The following is a 17362-nucleotide window of genomic DNA, read 5'->3' as shown; positions in this document are numbered from 1 at the left end:
ATTCCAATCAAAATCCCCATGGAGTTTTTAAAATGAAACTTATACAAATTAATGCTAAAGCTCATCTGTGAGACTAAACATACAAGAAGAGCCAAGAAACTATTGAAAAGATCAGTGATGACAGACTTTCCCTATTAGATATCAGATTATATCTTAAAGTAATGAAAATTAAAATAGTCTCATTTTGGCACAGCAATACACAAAAAGGCTAGTAGAATAATTCTAGAAACAGACTTGTGAACTGAAAATCAGTGAGGAAAGGATTGACTAATAATATTAAGTATTTAGGACCCTCAGTTAGCCATTTGCAAAAAAATAAAAAATAAAAAAAGGTTAGATTCCCATCTTATATAACCCCAAAATAAAATCCAGATAGACTGAATATCTAAATGTAAAACAAAACTAAAATACTTTTATAGTCTGGGGGTGGTTGGTGGGTGGGAAAGCCTTTCTAATCAAGATACAAAACTTAGATGCTTAAATGAAAGGACTGATAATTAAGCTACATTAAATTTCAAAATTCTGTATGATGAAAGGTATTATAAATAACAATTAAAAGTAGATGAAAGTAAGGTTATGAGTTAACAGTTCTGAAACTATATACTGGGCTTAAATAAATAAGTACATGGCTGGTAGACGGTGGGAGCCAGGTTCTATTTGTTGGAGAGAGATGAGCAGAAGTAAAGGCTAGAATTATCCCTGTGGTCCTAGGTTAGAGTTGAGACATTTGTATGAACTCATGTTTATATATCTCATACCAACATACACAGATGTTTAGATACAAACAATTACAGATATGTGTGTACATGTGGGTTATTATATATAATAAAGTATTTAGCTCTGTCTGCTACAAGCTTAAAAAATGACACACTAGAGCAATGGGCATACCAAGCAACCAGATCTTGGTTTCTGAATATCATTCTCTAATAAAGGAACCAGGGCTCCAACAAAGAATTGGTTAATTCTAAGAATGAAACAGGGAAAGTACAAGATGAGCCTGGAGCATCCTATAGTTCCATAAATAAAGAAAATGTTAAAATAAACAAAAGGATGGGGGCTTGTCAAAGAGCCAACCTGAAAGACCTTACAATGACCAAACCTGGAATGATTTGAGCAACAAAAGAAAAAACATGGTATTGGGTTATAACCCAAAGTGTAAGATAAATACATAAGTCCAAAGGATAAACATGTAGATCAATGGAATAGAACTTAGGTCCAGAAATAAACCCATACATCTACAGTCAATCGATTTCAAAAAAGGTAGCAAGACCATTCAATAGGGAAAAAATTATATTCTTTGTGGTGTTGGGATAACTGGATCTCCACATATAAAAGAACGAATTTGGACCCCTAATTCATACCAATACAAAAGCCAACCCAAAATGGATCAAAGGCTTAATATAAGAGCTAAAACAATAAATATTTTTGAAGGAAATAAAGGTATAAATCTTCATGGTTTTGGATTAAGCAAGAGTTTCCTACTTAGCTATTGTACCAAAAGCAACAGCAACAACAAAAAGAAGATAAATTTGTACAGCATCAAAATTTAAAGCTTTTGTGTATGAAAGGGCACTGCCAGAAAATGAAAAGATTCACAGAATGGGGGAAAATATTTGCAAATCATAACTGATAAGGATCTAGCATCCAGAATATATAAAGAACTCTTATAACTCAACAATAAAAAGACAACCCAATTTTTTAAAAAAGCAACAATTTTCTCAAAAGGTGATACGCAAATGACCACAAAGCACATGGAAAGATTCTCAGTATCATTAGTGATTAGGGAAATGCACATCAAAACTACAATGAGATATCACATCATACCTACTAGGATGACAAACTACTAAAAAACAAAAAACAAAGTCAAGAACAAAAAAACAAGGGTTGTCAAAGATGTGACAAACCTTTGTACATTGCTGATGGAGATATAGAATGATGCAGCCACTTTGGAAAAACAGTTTAGCAATTTCTCAAAAGGTTAAACATAGAGTTACAATATGACCTAGCAATTCCACTTCTATGTACCTAAGAGAACTGAAAACACAAGTTCAAACAAAATATTGTACACCAATGTTTATAGCAGCGTTATTTATGCCCAAAGTGGAAACAACACAAAGGTCCATCAACAGCTGAATGGATAAACAAAATATGGCATATCCACATAATGGAATATTATATAGCCATAAAAAGAAAGAAGTCTATCTGCTACAAATATGGATAAACCTTGAATACAATGTGCTAAGTGAAAGAAGCCAGACACAAAATGACACATATGATTTCACTTATATGAAATGTCTAGAATAGGTGAATAAATGGAGACAGGAAGTAGATTCAGGAGACAGAGAGTGGAATCTGTAGTGATTGTAATGAGTAGAGTTTCCTTTGGGGTGATGCAAATATTCTGAAGTTAGTGATGGTTGCACATTATGAACATACAAGAATCCACTGAATTGTACATTTTGAAATGATGGATTTTATGCTGTAGAGTTACACTGCAACAAAAAACTAAAAAATGGTGCAAAAACATATAGTTGAGTTCATACTGATACAAATAAATGATTTAAATAAATATGCTAGGAAGAAGAGACAAAACTTCTTTATAGAAGAATTTTAATAATTTATTATGATACCCTTTTTGGAGGTAAAGCTTAGCTCTGCACCTCCCCTTGTCACCATCTTAAGTGTGGGCTTCAATTTGTGATTTGCTTCTAATAAACAGAATGTGCATAGTAGGCTTACAGTGGAGAAAACTGGCAGACACTGCCATATCCTAGTTCAATATTCACATCATGAGTGATGTCACATGGGCTCATGTAGCCACAGATATATAATGAGAAGGACACTTCACTTCTGTGGTGTTCTCTCAAAAAATCTATAACCCTAGTCTAATCAAGGGAAAAACATAGATAAATGCAAACTGAAGGACATTCTACAAAATACCTGACCAATACTCCTCAAAACTGTTAAGATCATGAAAAGGAAAGAAGGAGAAACTGTCACAGACCAAAGAAGACTACGAAGCTATCACAACAAAATGCAGTGTGGTATCCTAGACTGAATCCCAGAAAACAAAGAGACCATTAATGGAAAATCTGGTTATATCCTAATGAAGTCTGAGTTAAGTTAATGTTAATGTGCCCATGTTGGTTTTTAAATTTTTTCACAAATGTACATGGTAATGCAAGATGTTGACAATACAGGAAAATGGTTGAGGGGTATGTGAGAAATCAGTACCACTTTGCAACTTTCCTGTAGACCTAAAATTATTTGAAAATAAAATGTTTATTTAAAAAATAAGTAAAAGACTAGGAGAAAGTATTTGCTCATACATAATAAATTACGTAGTTAGCATCAATTGGATCAATGGGCCAAGGCTATTGTGACCCCATCTCCTGACAACATTCATTTCCCCCTGATTTCCCTGCTGGACATAAGAATTCTGGAAGTGTAGCTCTATTATATATAGTATAGCTACATGTCAATATGACTCATGTTGGCTCAAACAGTGGTGCAGATCCTTTGCCCTATTCCAGCTCTGTTTCTCTCTTCATTCATGCATACTCTGAACAAAAGGTAGTGAGCATATCTTATGTGGCAGAAACTCTTCTAGGCACTGAGGATAAAGCTGTGGACAAAATACCCCACTCTCATGGAGTTTACAGGGAATGAACCAAAATTGATTGAAACTAGACATGACAATCTTCCTCCCTTGGCCATGACTGGTTTGAAGGTGGACTTGTGATTCAGTTCTGGCCAATAAGATGTAAGAGGAAGTAATATAAAAAGCTAATTTTAAATAGCAATTTAGATTTAAATAATTTTGAGACTACTTTACATAATTTTAGGGAAATAATTCTATAAACCTAAAGAAAGATGGTAGTCATTGCTTCTAAGAAAGGGACAGAGTCAGCCTGCCCAGGCCTTTATCTCTTTGTCTTTCCTCCTTCCTTCTGCCTGAAAAGTAGGTATAATGCCTGGAGGTGAAGCAGCTGTCCTGTGCCTATGAGATGATAAGCGTGCTAAGCATGATAAAAGAGAAAGAAAGGGCCCAGCTGTCTGGGCTCAGCTGCTCTAGTCCTGTATTGCTTATGCTTAAACTTCCAGAATTCTTATGTCCAACAAGCAAAAAAACAAAAAATTCCTACCTTATTCTTTACTGCACTCACAGAACATTTTCAGTTAGTAGCTGGACACTTCTAACTGATGAAGACATCAACAGGCATTTTCTTGAGAATAACTGTAAATGGCTAATGAGATACAAAAAGATGATTCAGCTTAACAGAAACTGGCAGTTGCAATTTAATATATCATTTCTCCCCACTCCATTCTGACAGTCTTATTGAGGGTGGGGGGAAATGGGCACTGTCCTATGTAATTGGCAAGGGTATAAACTAGTATAGTCACTTGAAAGATAATTGACATTATCTATCAAATGTAAAATGTATATCCTTTACCTAGTAATTCTGCTCTTAGGAATTACTAGGAATCTTATAGAAACGTTTGTACAAGTGCAAAAAAAGATATCAAAAATATGTTTGCTTTAGTAGTTTTATAATAATAAGCAAGTGAAAGCAAGTTAAATAAAAAGGAAATGGCTTAATCAAGGTAGAGGCACAATTTGGAATACTATACAGCCATTAAAAAGATGGAGACCATGATGTACAATATAAATCTACTTGTAAAAACATTTCAACATTATGCCATATTCATTTCAGATTTTTTAAAAAGAAATTTATACTTTATAGATGAATTTTTAAAAATCTACTCTGCACCTTGGGGGAAGGGAGAACTCATTTTTTCCTCCCTCTGCAGAGAGAGTTAGTACACTGAACTTGATGTATACTACTCTTATACATGTTTTCAAACTTTAAATTGTATTGTACTGTTGTCATTCTTCAACTTTTTAAATTAAACTTTTTAGGGATTTCTTCATGTCGATATGTAGCTATACTATATATAGTACAGCTACACTGCTGTATATTATTCTAGTAGATGAATATATCACAATTAATCTATTCTCCCATTGATGGACATTTAGGTTATTTTAAGTTCTTCATCATTATAAACAATGCTAGGATGAACAATGTTATACATGTTAACTTGTGCACATGTAGGTAGATTTCTCTAGGGAATATTCTTCAAAGTGGAATTGTTGGTTCTTAGGACATGCACATCTTTAGCTTTATCAGATAGAAGCCCACAGTACATTGTTCAAAACCCTTGGGGCCAGGTGTTTCAGAGCAAGAATTTCTTGCATTTCAGAAAGGCAGTATGGTGTATGTGCCATACTTAACACTCTCAGCAGGGTTTAAGGAAGTATTCCATAACCAAATATATTATTTTTTTCTGTGGTGAAAAGTATATATATCCACAATATAAGTGGGATAAATGAAGATGAGAAATAGCTTGACATCAGGTCAGATTTTGCCACCAAATGAGTTAAGACAGAACTTTCAGTTTTGAGCTTTTTGGATTTCTGAATTGCAGATAAGAGATTTAGATATGTACCATTCAACTGCTTTCTAAAGTATTTGTACTAATATATCTTCCTACCAGCCTCATTAATATTTGTTAATATCAGACTTCAGGACTTTTGCCAGTCTGATAGGTGTGTACATATTACTTCTGTAATTAAAACAAAAAAAGAGAAAATACAGAACATGGAAGGAGAGATCTCATTTACAATAGTAATGAGAACTAGAATGTAGAACATTCGTAATTGTACTGTTAAATAAGAAATGTGAAGAATCTAAGTGCAGAAAATGTTAAAACTATTGGAGGAACATAAATGTGATGCATAAATGGACAGACTTCTTTTATCTTGGCATAGACAGGCTTTGAGTTATTTACCTATAAATTATAAAAATTCAATACAATTCTATCAAAATTCCAATAAAGCTTTTTAAACTTGAAAAATAATTATAAAATTACCCTAGAAGAATAAAAATTCAAATATTCAGGAACATTCTCAAAGAGAAAGCAAGATGTAGGAAGTGATTAAAACAGATTACACAGATTTGGTTATTAAAACAATATGGCAATGGCTCAGAAACAGAATGATCACGGAACAGTTAAGAAAGTCCAGAAATAGACCCTAGGATAAAAGGAAAGATGACATTTAAAAATGAATCAGTGATGTGGGGCAACTGGTTAACCTTTTGGAAAAAATAAAATGCCAGATCCTTGCCACATTCTCTACCTCAAAGTCAATTTCAAATTGATAAAGGATTAATATATTAAACATGAACTATCAGAAGAAAAACTGGGTCAATATTCTTATAATTTTGAAGAGAGAAAAGCCTGATGTGAAATCTGAACAGCATAAAGGAAAAGTCTGATAAATTGATGTTTCAACAATCAAAAACCCTCCGTCTGGCAAAAAACACCAAGTAGTGAGTACTATGGCCTATTTCTTCACTATTCCTTCCACCATTTCCCCATGTGTAGCTGCCCTGTGGTTTGTTGAGGGATGGAGTATGTTCATCCCTTTCCTCCAAATTCTAGGGAGGAGAAATGATTGTTTTAACCTGCCAGGGCCATCTTGTTGCCCTTGCTACAGAGATTGGTTCAAGCAACCCTGGTCTAAGCAATAAGCCTGTAGCATGGTCCTGATAAAAAATAATGACATACAAACCAAGTTAGGGCCTAAGTATTGGAGGCTTATGTTACAGACTCTCCGAAGAGGGCTATTGGAAGACTGTGTCTGCACAACATGGTGTGGAGATGTGAAACTTGGAAAAACGACAGCCATTTAGCCACTAGAAGGGAAGTGATATTCAAGGTGGCCTTGCTGCTATGCAAGGCAGAGCAGAGAGAAGGGAAGAAACAGGACCTTCACATTTGTTAGTCACTGAATCAACCCAATCCTGAGCTACCTTTGACTTTCAGTGAAAGTTTTCAGTCAATTTTTCTAAGTTGGTTTTTTTTGTTGTTATTGTTACTTACAAAATAAGGAGTTCTAAATGCTGTGGGCCATGAATAAACTCCAAAGACAAACTGGGAAAGATATTTGCAGTGCAAATGCCAAATAATTAAATGTCCTAAAAATACACAGAGCTACATATCAACAGAAAAAGAAAACAACCTAATTTTTGTTAAGAGGCAGAATATATGGATAGCTACTTCATGTAAGAGGAAATACAAATGACCACTGAACAATACAAGCAGATGATTATGCTCACTATAAATTCAAGAAATGGAGAGAAAATAAAGGGGACTCATTTTTTACTTAAAAGATTGGCAAGAATGAAAAATATTGGTATTGCTTAGAGCTGAGGATATACAGAGAAACAGACTCATATACTATTGAAAATTGGTGATTTTCAAATGAGTTATACACAATTTCTATTTATAATATTTATAGCCTTTAAGCATTCAATTCCATTCCTGAAATTTTATGCTATAGAAATACCTAAGTGAGAAGGCAAAGATGTACACCAGTGTCCTGCAATATTGTCTACAATAGTGAAATGTCTGAAACGTCCCATACACTGACTCAGAATTAGTTAAATAAACTCAAGGTACATCCATGCAATGGAAATACTCATGGGCTTCATAAAGGATGAAGAAATTCTGTTTGTTGTCATGAAAGAGGTTTAAGATACAAGTGGAAAAGAAACCTGTAATATAATACACTATGATTATAATTTTTTTGTGAAAAAAGTCAGTGTATACATATTAAAATGACCTGAAAGAAGCTTATTACACTGTTAACAGTGGTTTCAAGTGGGAACTGGGATTAGGGCTCAGTGGGAGAAGCCCCCACTCTGTTAGATACGCACATACACATGCACATACATACACACATACACTGTACCCAAGTATTACCTCCCCGACCAGGACCACATCCTGCCCATCAGGAATTAAACTGCTATGCTGGTTCCCCATTTCATTCCATCTGTTTTAGCCTGTTTCCTACTCCACTGGCGTACCAAGAGTGGGGCGGTACATGCTTATAGAGAACTTTAAAACCGTAACAGAACTGACTAAAAGTTGGTTTGCTTTTTATTATCATCATACACTTTCTAAACAATGTCAGTGATAAGATATTCCTCCCGACAGGGAGTGCCCCTCTCAGAGCCCCTCCCTGGGAGAGACGGTCCCCACTGTTAAGTGTGATGCAGTTGGTCACGAGTCCCCATGTGCCATTTGCTGGGCCAGGTGCTGCAGGGGCTTCAGACAGGCGTGTGATGTCCTGTCGTCAAAGAGCTCATTATCAAGCAGAAGCATCAGACAAGTAACAGATACTAGAAGTCATCAGTCTCTCTGGGGCTCAACTTACTGCTGCACAGCCTGCCTCTCCTCCCACCGCCCCCGCAGGCTCTATTCTCACTCCTTCCTCAGTGACCTCATGCTGCCCTGTGCCTGAGGCCTCACTGTTTCTCCTCACTCCGGCGGAAAAAAGAGACTCTGGTTCTGTGCTCTTGCTTCTTTCCTGCCCATCTTTGCCTCCCTTTGTCTCCAGGGTCCAGATCACTGACACTTAGCCCTCCATTTTGCTTCTGAGAGTTACCTGAAAACTCCTTCCCTGGCACCTTTCCCCAAACCTTGGAGACATACCTGGGGGAAAAAAGGGAAATGGTTGCTCAGAAATGGCTATCTGAGAAGCCTTTAGCTGGATAGCCAGAGGCCCCTTTCCTGCGTCCACCAAAATGGTGTATCCCCAGCAGGCTTCTCTGAAGAAGAGGTTCCCGGGAGAGGGCAGGGCCTTGCTCCAGCGGCTTAAACCGAGCACTCCGTAGAATAGAGAGAAAGAAAAGCCATCCATCCCGCTTAACCTGAGCCTTGTAACAGAGAGGGGAGTGTGTGGGGAGAACAACTAATTACCCTTAGAAGTAAAGGTAAAAGTTGAAGATTACGAGACCCATTTACAGGAAGAAATAGACCCATCATTGAGCCTAGAGAATGGAAGGATTGTTTAGGGCCAGAAAAGCGTCTCAATGTTCAGATTCCATTCCTTTTCTGGAAATCTGGAGAGACGGAAAGTCATAGCTTGGGCTTGGAAGGTACCCTCAGCAGGGCCCACAGCCTGCCCCCACCGTGAGGAAATGGGAGCTTCAGTCCTCTCTGCTGGCCCACGAAGGGGTGGCCCCTGTGAGAGTCCCCTCCATTACCATTACAAGGGCTGTCACAGACCCCACAAGGCAGTTGGAGCCCCAAATGCAGGGTAACCCTAACCCCACCCGCTGATCGAAACAGATAGAGGGGTAGCTCTCCCACACAATGCCGGCCCTCACGCTCTCCTCCTAGCACTTCCTCAAAAGCCTTTGTCTTCTGGCCCCTTGGGCCTGGAGGCTCTCTCATTCCCGGCAAACACTGCCCATTAAATTTAAAACTGAGGCCGCTGGGGAATGGGTCTGGCACTCTCTCTCCCTCCCTCCCCTTATCTCTCGCTAGCTATTCCCACCCTCCTCTGTCTGGTGAGCAGATCAGGAGCCTGGCTAGGAGAAAAAGGGCAAGCTGGTGACTGCTTCACATCCACCGCAGGTTTTGTTGTGATTTTTCCCCCTCAAAGCACCCCAACAAGGGCTGGTGGTCTGTCGCTGGGTAAGGCCCTAGGTGAGACCTTGCACCAGTCAGTGCTCAGAAGCTATGGGAAATGTTCTGGGGTGAGTTGCGCTCAGTTTGGCTTTGACAGGCTGTCTCTGCACTGGACCCTCTGGTCTGCGATCTTCCCAACCTGCGGGAAGTCTGCATTCTCAGAAGTGGAGGGTCCTCATGCCCCCGCAGGACCCTAGCCTTTATGGAGAGAGGAAGCTAAGTATGGTAGCTGTGTGGGTTTTTAGGTGTGACTTGGGGTTCCTCAGGGCTTCTTGGCAAAGTGGGTGGCAGAGCTGCAGGGCTTGAGAAGTCTCCTGCCAGAACTATACATGAGGCAGGGAGAGGGGGTGACTGCCTAGAGGTGCGGTCCTTCCCTCAGGGGGAGATCTACATTTCCAAAGGAATTTGGCTATTATTCACTATTTTAGTCATGCATCTCTCTTAGACATTGATGAAAGCCATGTGGCTGCTAGCCACAGGTACACTCATCCACACATGCGTATTCCAAGGGTTCAGGGACCCCTTGTTAAGTATTTCTGATTCTGGAAGGAGGTGTAAGTTTTGGCACTAAAATGAGAGCAGAAAAAGTTCCATGTGGTGACTGAGGAGCAGATTCCACGTGAAGGGCTGGCTCCCCTCTAAGACAGTTGGCTGATTTGAAGGGTTTGTTCCTGTTTCATGCACAGGTGTTGGAAAGACCTCCCTACCATCACCCCTGCACTGGGCTTGGGGAGGAGGGAGGGAAGGGAAAGCCAGGTACTGGCTAAGGATTCTGACCATGCCTTGCTCATGGACACTTCACGGCAACCCTATCAGGACCACTATTCTGCTTTCACTGATGAGGACTGTGGGGTTTAGGGGGGTAATTATTCAAGGTCATCCAGCTAGCAGATGGCAGAGCAGGGATTGAAGCCAGACTTGTTACTGAAGAAATTCTTTCCATCCTATTACCATGACTTCCATGCCAGCCTAGGGGCAAGCAGGCTTGGTGCCGTTAACACCGTTTCCAGCCTACTCACCACAGTTCAGATGTGCCTACCAGGTTCTTCACTTGCCTTGCCAGCACATACCAGCCTTATGCCAGCTTTTCACTCCAGTGTGGTCTGCACCTAAAATACTCCCATAGCTTAACAAAGATTGAATTAAATTCCTTCAGGGCCCAGCTAATTAACATCCTGCGTTCTCTGTGCTGTCTTCCCTGCCCAGACCTGTTCCTGTCTTAGGTCAGGATGCCTGTCCCTCTTCCACATTGAGGTCTAAAGTAGGCTCATCTCTCCCCTTCCCTTAGTCTGGCTTCGTTCTGGACAGTCCCACATCACTCATTTGCCTGGGAGCCTTTCCATGGCAGGGCTGGTGCTCAAAACACATTGGGCCCTAATTTGTCTAGCATGGTTCAGGAATTTCAAGTTATTCCTCTTAAGTGACGATGATGATGTCAGTGTTGAGGGTATAGATAAGAGAAGCTAATAACCCAGGAGTTTGAGATGTTTCCAAGGGCCCTTGCCTTGTCTGGCAGGCAGGCTTTCTCCTCCCCACCAGGTTTCTGCCTGCTCTAGTCCTCAGTCCCGTTGAGGGGGTGCAATGTCTGCCATCCAGTTCACCAACCAGAGCTGCACTGTGCAAAAGGGGCGGAAGAACCAAAAAACCATGAGACGACACCGTGCCTTTTGAAATAGGTACATAGGCTCTCTTCTTTAATAGCAGTTAAAAGAGGGAAATGTACAGGAGGAATAAACATGCTCTTTCTACATAAGAGGTTTTCCACTAATCATGAGGCCTGACTATGTATCAGTAGCTTTCCTGGTGAGTTTTAAAGAAAAAAGTTCCCTTTAGAGTTAAAAAAAATGGACTCTCCTAAATTTTCTCCACACATGTGTAACTATTTGTGAAAAAAAAAAGCCATTGCCAACACAGTAGTGTAAAGTAATTGCAAATGCAGGCAAACAAAAAAAGAAAGAAAGAAAGAAAGAAAAAGAGGCAATTGAAGCCAGGAAGAGTCCTGGGAGAAGGGAGACTAAGGTAGGGGGATTTCTGCAGCAGGCCCCAGGGAGTGTGGCTCACAGGCCTTATGAGGAAGGTCATGGCCAGTGCCAATCTTGGGGATAAAGGGCCCCGGGTCTGGGACTTGCTGAGCAAGCACTTGTCAAGCGTGCACTGCAGCTAGGCTGGCTTTGAGGCCTGGGAGACTGTTAGGCCTGACATGAGTGAAAACTCTGGGGAACACTTCCTGGAGGTTCTACATTCCCTTTGTCAACAGGGACTGGTAGTTCTAATTTCCAGCTCCTGTTCTTCCCTACTCCCAACAGCTTCATTTATAGTTTACTCAAAGATTTTCCTATGAATGTGAAAACTAAGCAAGCTGCCTATATTAATGTATTAACTAGGATTCCAAACCAGGCTGTGCCTTCAGAAATATGGACCTGGTTTCCCCAAGAACTTGGCCAAGGGTTCATACCAACAATAGAGCCAGGAGGCTTCAAGCCACCTATGTGCTTATGCTCTTATTGAGGCCCCCTAGGGCACTTCTACATCTATGGGCATCTGAGGCCAGATCTTAGAACTCTGAGGGGCGTGGGCATATATGCTGTGCATAAGTCTCCTCAAGCCAGAGGCCTATAGACAAAACTACAGAACCCGACTTCACCAGTTTGAACACCTTGGATGTTGCTGGTCCATTTTTCTCCACCCACCAAGAACGTGTCTCCCCAGAAAACTCAGGACAGCACACGGTTTTGCTGGGGAGACTGAAAGCAGGCTGAGCGGGAAGAAGAGACCCACCAAAGGGGCTGCCCTCATGAGTCTTGGGCTGAATAGGCTTTTTCTTTAAAGGAACTTCTAAAGAAAGGTGTGTGCAAGGTCCAGAGTAACCCCCATTCCCCCACCCAGATCACTTTTTCCTGTATAGCACAGTTCTCCCAGGGGACAGATATAAGCCCAAACCAGCAAGAATCACTCTTGGAAGAGACAAAAAACTGTGACTTGCTTAAGGTTTTCTGCAATCCACTTCAAAAGTCTCAGCGCTCAAAGCTGATGGAGGTCTGGCTGCAAATGTGGGACTGGTGGAGGGAGCTTGAGGTCAAAGTAATCATTTCTCGCTCACTTTCAGTGAAGTCCAGGGCTTGGGAGATGGCATCTTGGGTGTCATCTCCACGGGCCCCCTGCCTTCCCTTGGCTTCTGTAGTTCTAGGTGGCAGCACTCATCCTTAGACCCAGCCAGCCGCCTGGCCCTGAGGACGCACCTCAGAGAGGTTCCATGGAGCGCACGCGTGGTTTGGTCTCTCCAGCTCTGAGGGAAGCTGTGTTTCTGGGTACTAATCTCTTCCCCTTGGTTTTCAGGTTGTGATGGGTCATGGTGGTGGGGGCTGGTAGGAGGTAGAGAATGAACAAGGAAGCACTTTCCCCCCCAGAGCAGCTCTGTGGTTGACAAGGGTGGTGAGGAATTCTGTTTGATGGGCCTCCTCTCCCACTAATCCAAGCTGGAAAGGCCTGTGTGGCTTATTTGTCATTGTTTGGTGATGCACAATTACACTCTTGCGAGTAGCTACAGCAGCATCTTCCTCAAGTGTCTTCAAGTTCAGGCTCCTCTGACTGACCTTGCAGTTGGTATCTGGGGCCCACCTGGGACAGCAGACACAGCCCCTGCGCTAGATGGTCCAGGATCCATTCACTTCGCAAACTCCAGAGTTTGTGGGATAGGATTATAGACAAACTATCTCAGAGGAGGCCTGAAAACCGCTGTGTGGATTTCAACAGAGGGTAGAAGCCAGTCTGAACAAGAAGAGCTTCACGCTGAGGATGCAACATAGCAAGGGACAGCTGTGCCAGAGGCAACAAACCACTGGCCCTGGGCCTGGGCCCCATCTACCTCACGGTGACAGTGGCTCCGGCCCTACAGGCAACCGTGCGGCTGTGGCTGTCCCCACAGTGCAGAGCCAGTGACACTGCCTTTAAAGATGGTGGCCAGAAAGCTGGTTTGAAAACACAAAGGAACCATCCTACGCAATCTTCAGGTTTTACCAAAGGGTAAAATCAGGGCCATTATCAGGCTTTTGGAATCCGGCCTGTCGCCACAACACTGCTGGCAGGGGTCAGTTCTGAGACTCTCTGTGAAGACCTAAGGAAGTAAGTGTTGACCTGCGCCCTGAGCTAAGCGTCCTGACCCTGAAGGAAGGACATGAGATGAACTGGGAAGGGATGTTCTGATTCGACTCACACTGGCTTTTGAGATGCGGCAATGCTCCTCCTGGCATGGAGGCAGACTTGTTAGTCATGAAGGCTGGTCTCACCCATGCACGCTTGGCTCCATCCTGTCCCGGAGGAGTCAGCAGTGAAAGCTCTAGGCCAGATGTAGCTAAAGAAACTGCCACCCCTGGGGGGCTGGATGAGCCATCATTCTGCTTTACAGCCAGTGAACATCAGTGGGCTGAGGAGATGAACCTCCAGGACTGGGCGCTCGTCTTTCACACACTAACTAGTACAGCTTTCCCAGTTCTTCCCTCACATCACGAAGCTTCAGCCTCACCTGCGTGGTGAGGGGGCATCCAGGAGTGAACAGGATATACCTTATTATTGTGTTGCCTATGCATCTTACCTCCCTGTGCCAAGTGCCCATTTTGTTGTGTTTCTGAGCTCCGGACCTAAGCTCCAGAGCCGTGGAGGGAAGGCAGCCCAGCATATGGGGATTGACACCACCATCTTCAGGACAACATGGAGAGCACAGTGTAACTGCCCCCGAGTCCCTGCCTCTCAACACCTTATGTCCTTGCTTCTTCTTGTGCCTCTTGTACTATAGGGAAAGGTTATGTGAATACTGTACATAGTTATTAAAAAAATACATTTGTTCTCTTTGAAGAAGAATGCACAGATGCAGGGCCAGCTGGGGCCAGGTCCCAGACTGTGGACCGCAGCCAGCAGCCTCTGTGAGCCCGAGGCCAGCCTTCATGAATGGTGGCTGCTGATGAGTGCCCGGAGCTGCTTGGCCACAGTGTCAATCAATTTCTGCTTGTCTCGTTCATTTTTCCGAAACTGTGCAAACATGTTGTTCTTGCGGCTAGTGTCCTTCATCCTAAACAGAAGAGAAAAGAAAGAGAAGAAAGTGTTTGAGGAGACAACAGTGCAAGGAGAACGGTTAGGAGGTGGGATAGCACAGTGTATCTAAACTGTCACCCAGAGCTGAGAGAGTCCAGAATATTTCCTTCGTCAGGCCAATACTTACCTAATATTCAGGAAGTATCCTGCTGGCCCTATAGCCTTCCCAACTTTAGTTGCCTTTGGAAAACAGTCAAGAGCCAGCTATGGAGGGGCCAGGCCCCTCACTGCCCACACCTACCCCACCTACTTCCTTTCCTTCTATGCCCAGGTATGCAAATGTTCTAGGTATCTGGGACATGCTACACCCTATTGGTCAATAGGTTTTTACAGAATGTCTAGGATCCACCTATCACTCATGAGCCTAGGAAATCCTGCTGAGACCTTAGAGCTGGTGTTTGAAAGATAAAACAGGAAAACACTCTTAACTAGCAATTTCAAGAAGACATGAATAACTGAAAGCCACAGTGTGTTTCAAAACCTCACTCTAGCTGGTTACTCCACACCATCCCTAACAAAACTAAGGGCTTGACTGATCTATTTTCTTTGTCTCAGAGTAAGGTTAAGAGCACATGGTGCTGAGAAAAGCAGGTGACACAAAGCTGGGACATCCTCTCACTTGATAAACCAGGTCTTTAGGCAAGAGAAGCCCCTGAGTTCTCAATGGTCTGTCTGTATCCTCAGACCTTTAGCCTTTGGAGAACTTTCTGTTACTGGGTCATGCTAAGTTCCAGAGAGGGCATACTCTTAGAGCACAAACCATGGACAGTTCTGGCCAGTGCTTCTGGTCAGATGGAGAGACCTAACTGGGAAGCACGAACAAAGAGTCAAAGCCAGGATGAGGTGGTCACGGAAACCCCAAGTCTGACTAGGCCACTGCGACAGAACGCAGAATCTGCTAATCCCTGCAGAGGGCCCATGCCCTGGACATCCGCTGGTGACTGTTACCTCTGGCCCCAGCCTCTGCACGCTGGCCCTCCAGCTAGTTCTAGCGTTAGAGATTAAGGCCACTGCCCAGACTCAGTTCTCCCTGGGGTTAGCACAGCTGGGCTTCACCACTACCCCGGGGGAGCTGGGTTGCTCTCTGACTTTACCGCTCCCTGGGCTGCATGGAGACAGGCTAGAAGAGGGCAGGGAAGGAACCGGCACTGGGGAGAACTACTCCCAGGTGTACTTCCCAAGGGCCTTTGGCCAATCCTGGCCCATTTTTTTCTGTGGAGTGGCCCTGTACAGAGGGGCAGATTAGAGGCTGGTGGGTCAAAAGGCCAGAGAGCCCACAAGGGCATTTATATCCATGTGGTAAGGAGGTGCTGATGAGTGCCACAGCTATAGGGTTCTGGCCGACAGTGACAGCCACTTACGAACTGAGACTTCTTTCTCTGATCTAAGCTGTGGGCCTTTAGGCTGCAATTACTCACCAAAAAACTCAGCCCTGAATATAAAGTGCAACTGCCCCCATGCGGAGGCCAGCGCTGGGAAGTGAGGGAGACGGGTAGGTGACAGTGGGGCCTCAAGGCTACGATGGCTACTCTGTTTAGTCCCTTACACATTAATCACACAATTGTTTGTGGAACCGACCTGGTTTTAGACTATTTCTTTTACTGGACACACTATAAATCTAAACAGCACAACACAAACCAAAACCAACAAGAAGAAAGAAGAAAAACACATCCTACATTATAGGATATTTAATCTGACATTCTATGTGAGTATCAGTCTCACGACTCCTTGATGCAGCCCAGAGACAGGAAGCCAGAGGGGCTTTCAGTGCTCATTGGGAAGCTCCATAATAAGACAGGAGAAAGGGAAGGAGAGGGTACTCTCTGAGGAGTCTCTAGGACTTCTTGGCCCTTAGGGCCTGGAGTTAGGATTTCTCAAAAGATAAACTCAAGTGCCCAGAGGGCTGATGCTCCAAAACCAAAGGAGAGCCCTGCTCACCTCCCATCCCATCTGTAAGCCCAGGATCCTGATCTACTTTGGCTATGGCCATCTCCCAATGACACAGGGGCCTCTTCTCTTTCCTGAATGTCCTCAGAAGGCCTTTGGGGTTTCCATGCCTAATCCTAAGAAGCGCCAGGGTGAAAAGGAGACAGTGTCAAGTTTTAGTGGTATAGCTGGCTGTGGGAGAAGCAGGAATGGGTCAGGTACAGGGACTGATTCCTATGAGGCTGGGAAATTTGGATTTTAATGATCTGGATGGCCTTTGGCCCTACTGTGCTTGGAAGGAAGCTTTTAAACCCTGCTGATTGCCAGGGCTAAGTACATGGCTTAGTTACTGGCTAGGCCTCCAGAACACTAAGAGAGGTTGGTTATTTCAGCCCGCTGTTGATCCACAGGAAGGGGACAAGCCAGGACGTCTTAGATCTGAAGAGTCTCAGGAACGGAGGAGTAAAGGACCGTTGGGAGAGGGAACTGGCTTAAAGCAATCCCAGAGCTCACTTGGCACCAACTAGAAGGCAAGAACGTGCTCCATTTCAGCTGGGCACTGAGAATGTTGGGCTTAGGTCTTGCCTCTAATAGAGAGTTTTCCATAGGAGATGAGGGTTCCAGACTTTAAAGCCATTGGCCTCACCCAGGAGGCAGGAGAGACTGCTGAGGGCTCCCCTTCCATCAGGGCTGAAGTTCAAGGCCCTGCACTCGCAATGCCGAGTGTGCCAGGACACTGAGTGGGAACACCCCTTTACCTGGCACTGGTGGGGGAAAATCCCAGCTACCACTCCCAGCCCCAAAGGAA

The 17362-nt window shown here is 43.2% G+C and overlaps 1 protein-coding gene across 5 annotated transcripts in view; it reads right to left on the bottom strand.

Annotated features, from left to right (window-relative positions):
• Nucleotides 1–11213: 11213 nt before the first annotated feature.
• Nucleotides 11214–17362, bottom strand: part of EXOC6B (exocyst complex component 6B) — a 649953-nt gene continuing 643804 nt past the window's right edge. For 4 of the 5 annotated variants that reach the window (XM_036908371.2, XM_057497096.1, XM_036908369.2 and 1 more), the window contains one exon: nt 11214–14605. In XM_036908371.2, coding sequence (XP_036764266.2) covers nt 14479–14605 — 127 coding nt within the window. In that variant the 3' untranslated portion in view covers nt 11214–14478. The remainder of the gene's footprint in view (nt 14606–17362) is intronic. The other variant, XM_057497097.1, reaches the window with a different exon arrangement.

Source organism: Manis pentadactyla, chromosome 2 (assembly GCF_030020395.1).
Source record: "Manis pentadactyla isolate mManPen7 chromosome 2, mManPen7.hap1, whole genome shotgun sequence".
Lineage (NCBI taxonomy): Eukaryota > Metazoa > Chordata > Mammalia > Pholidota > Manidae > Manis > Manis pentadactyla.
This window is presented reverse-complemented; position numbering and strand designations above follow the sequence as displayed.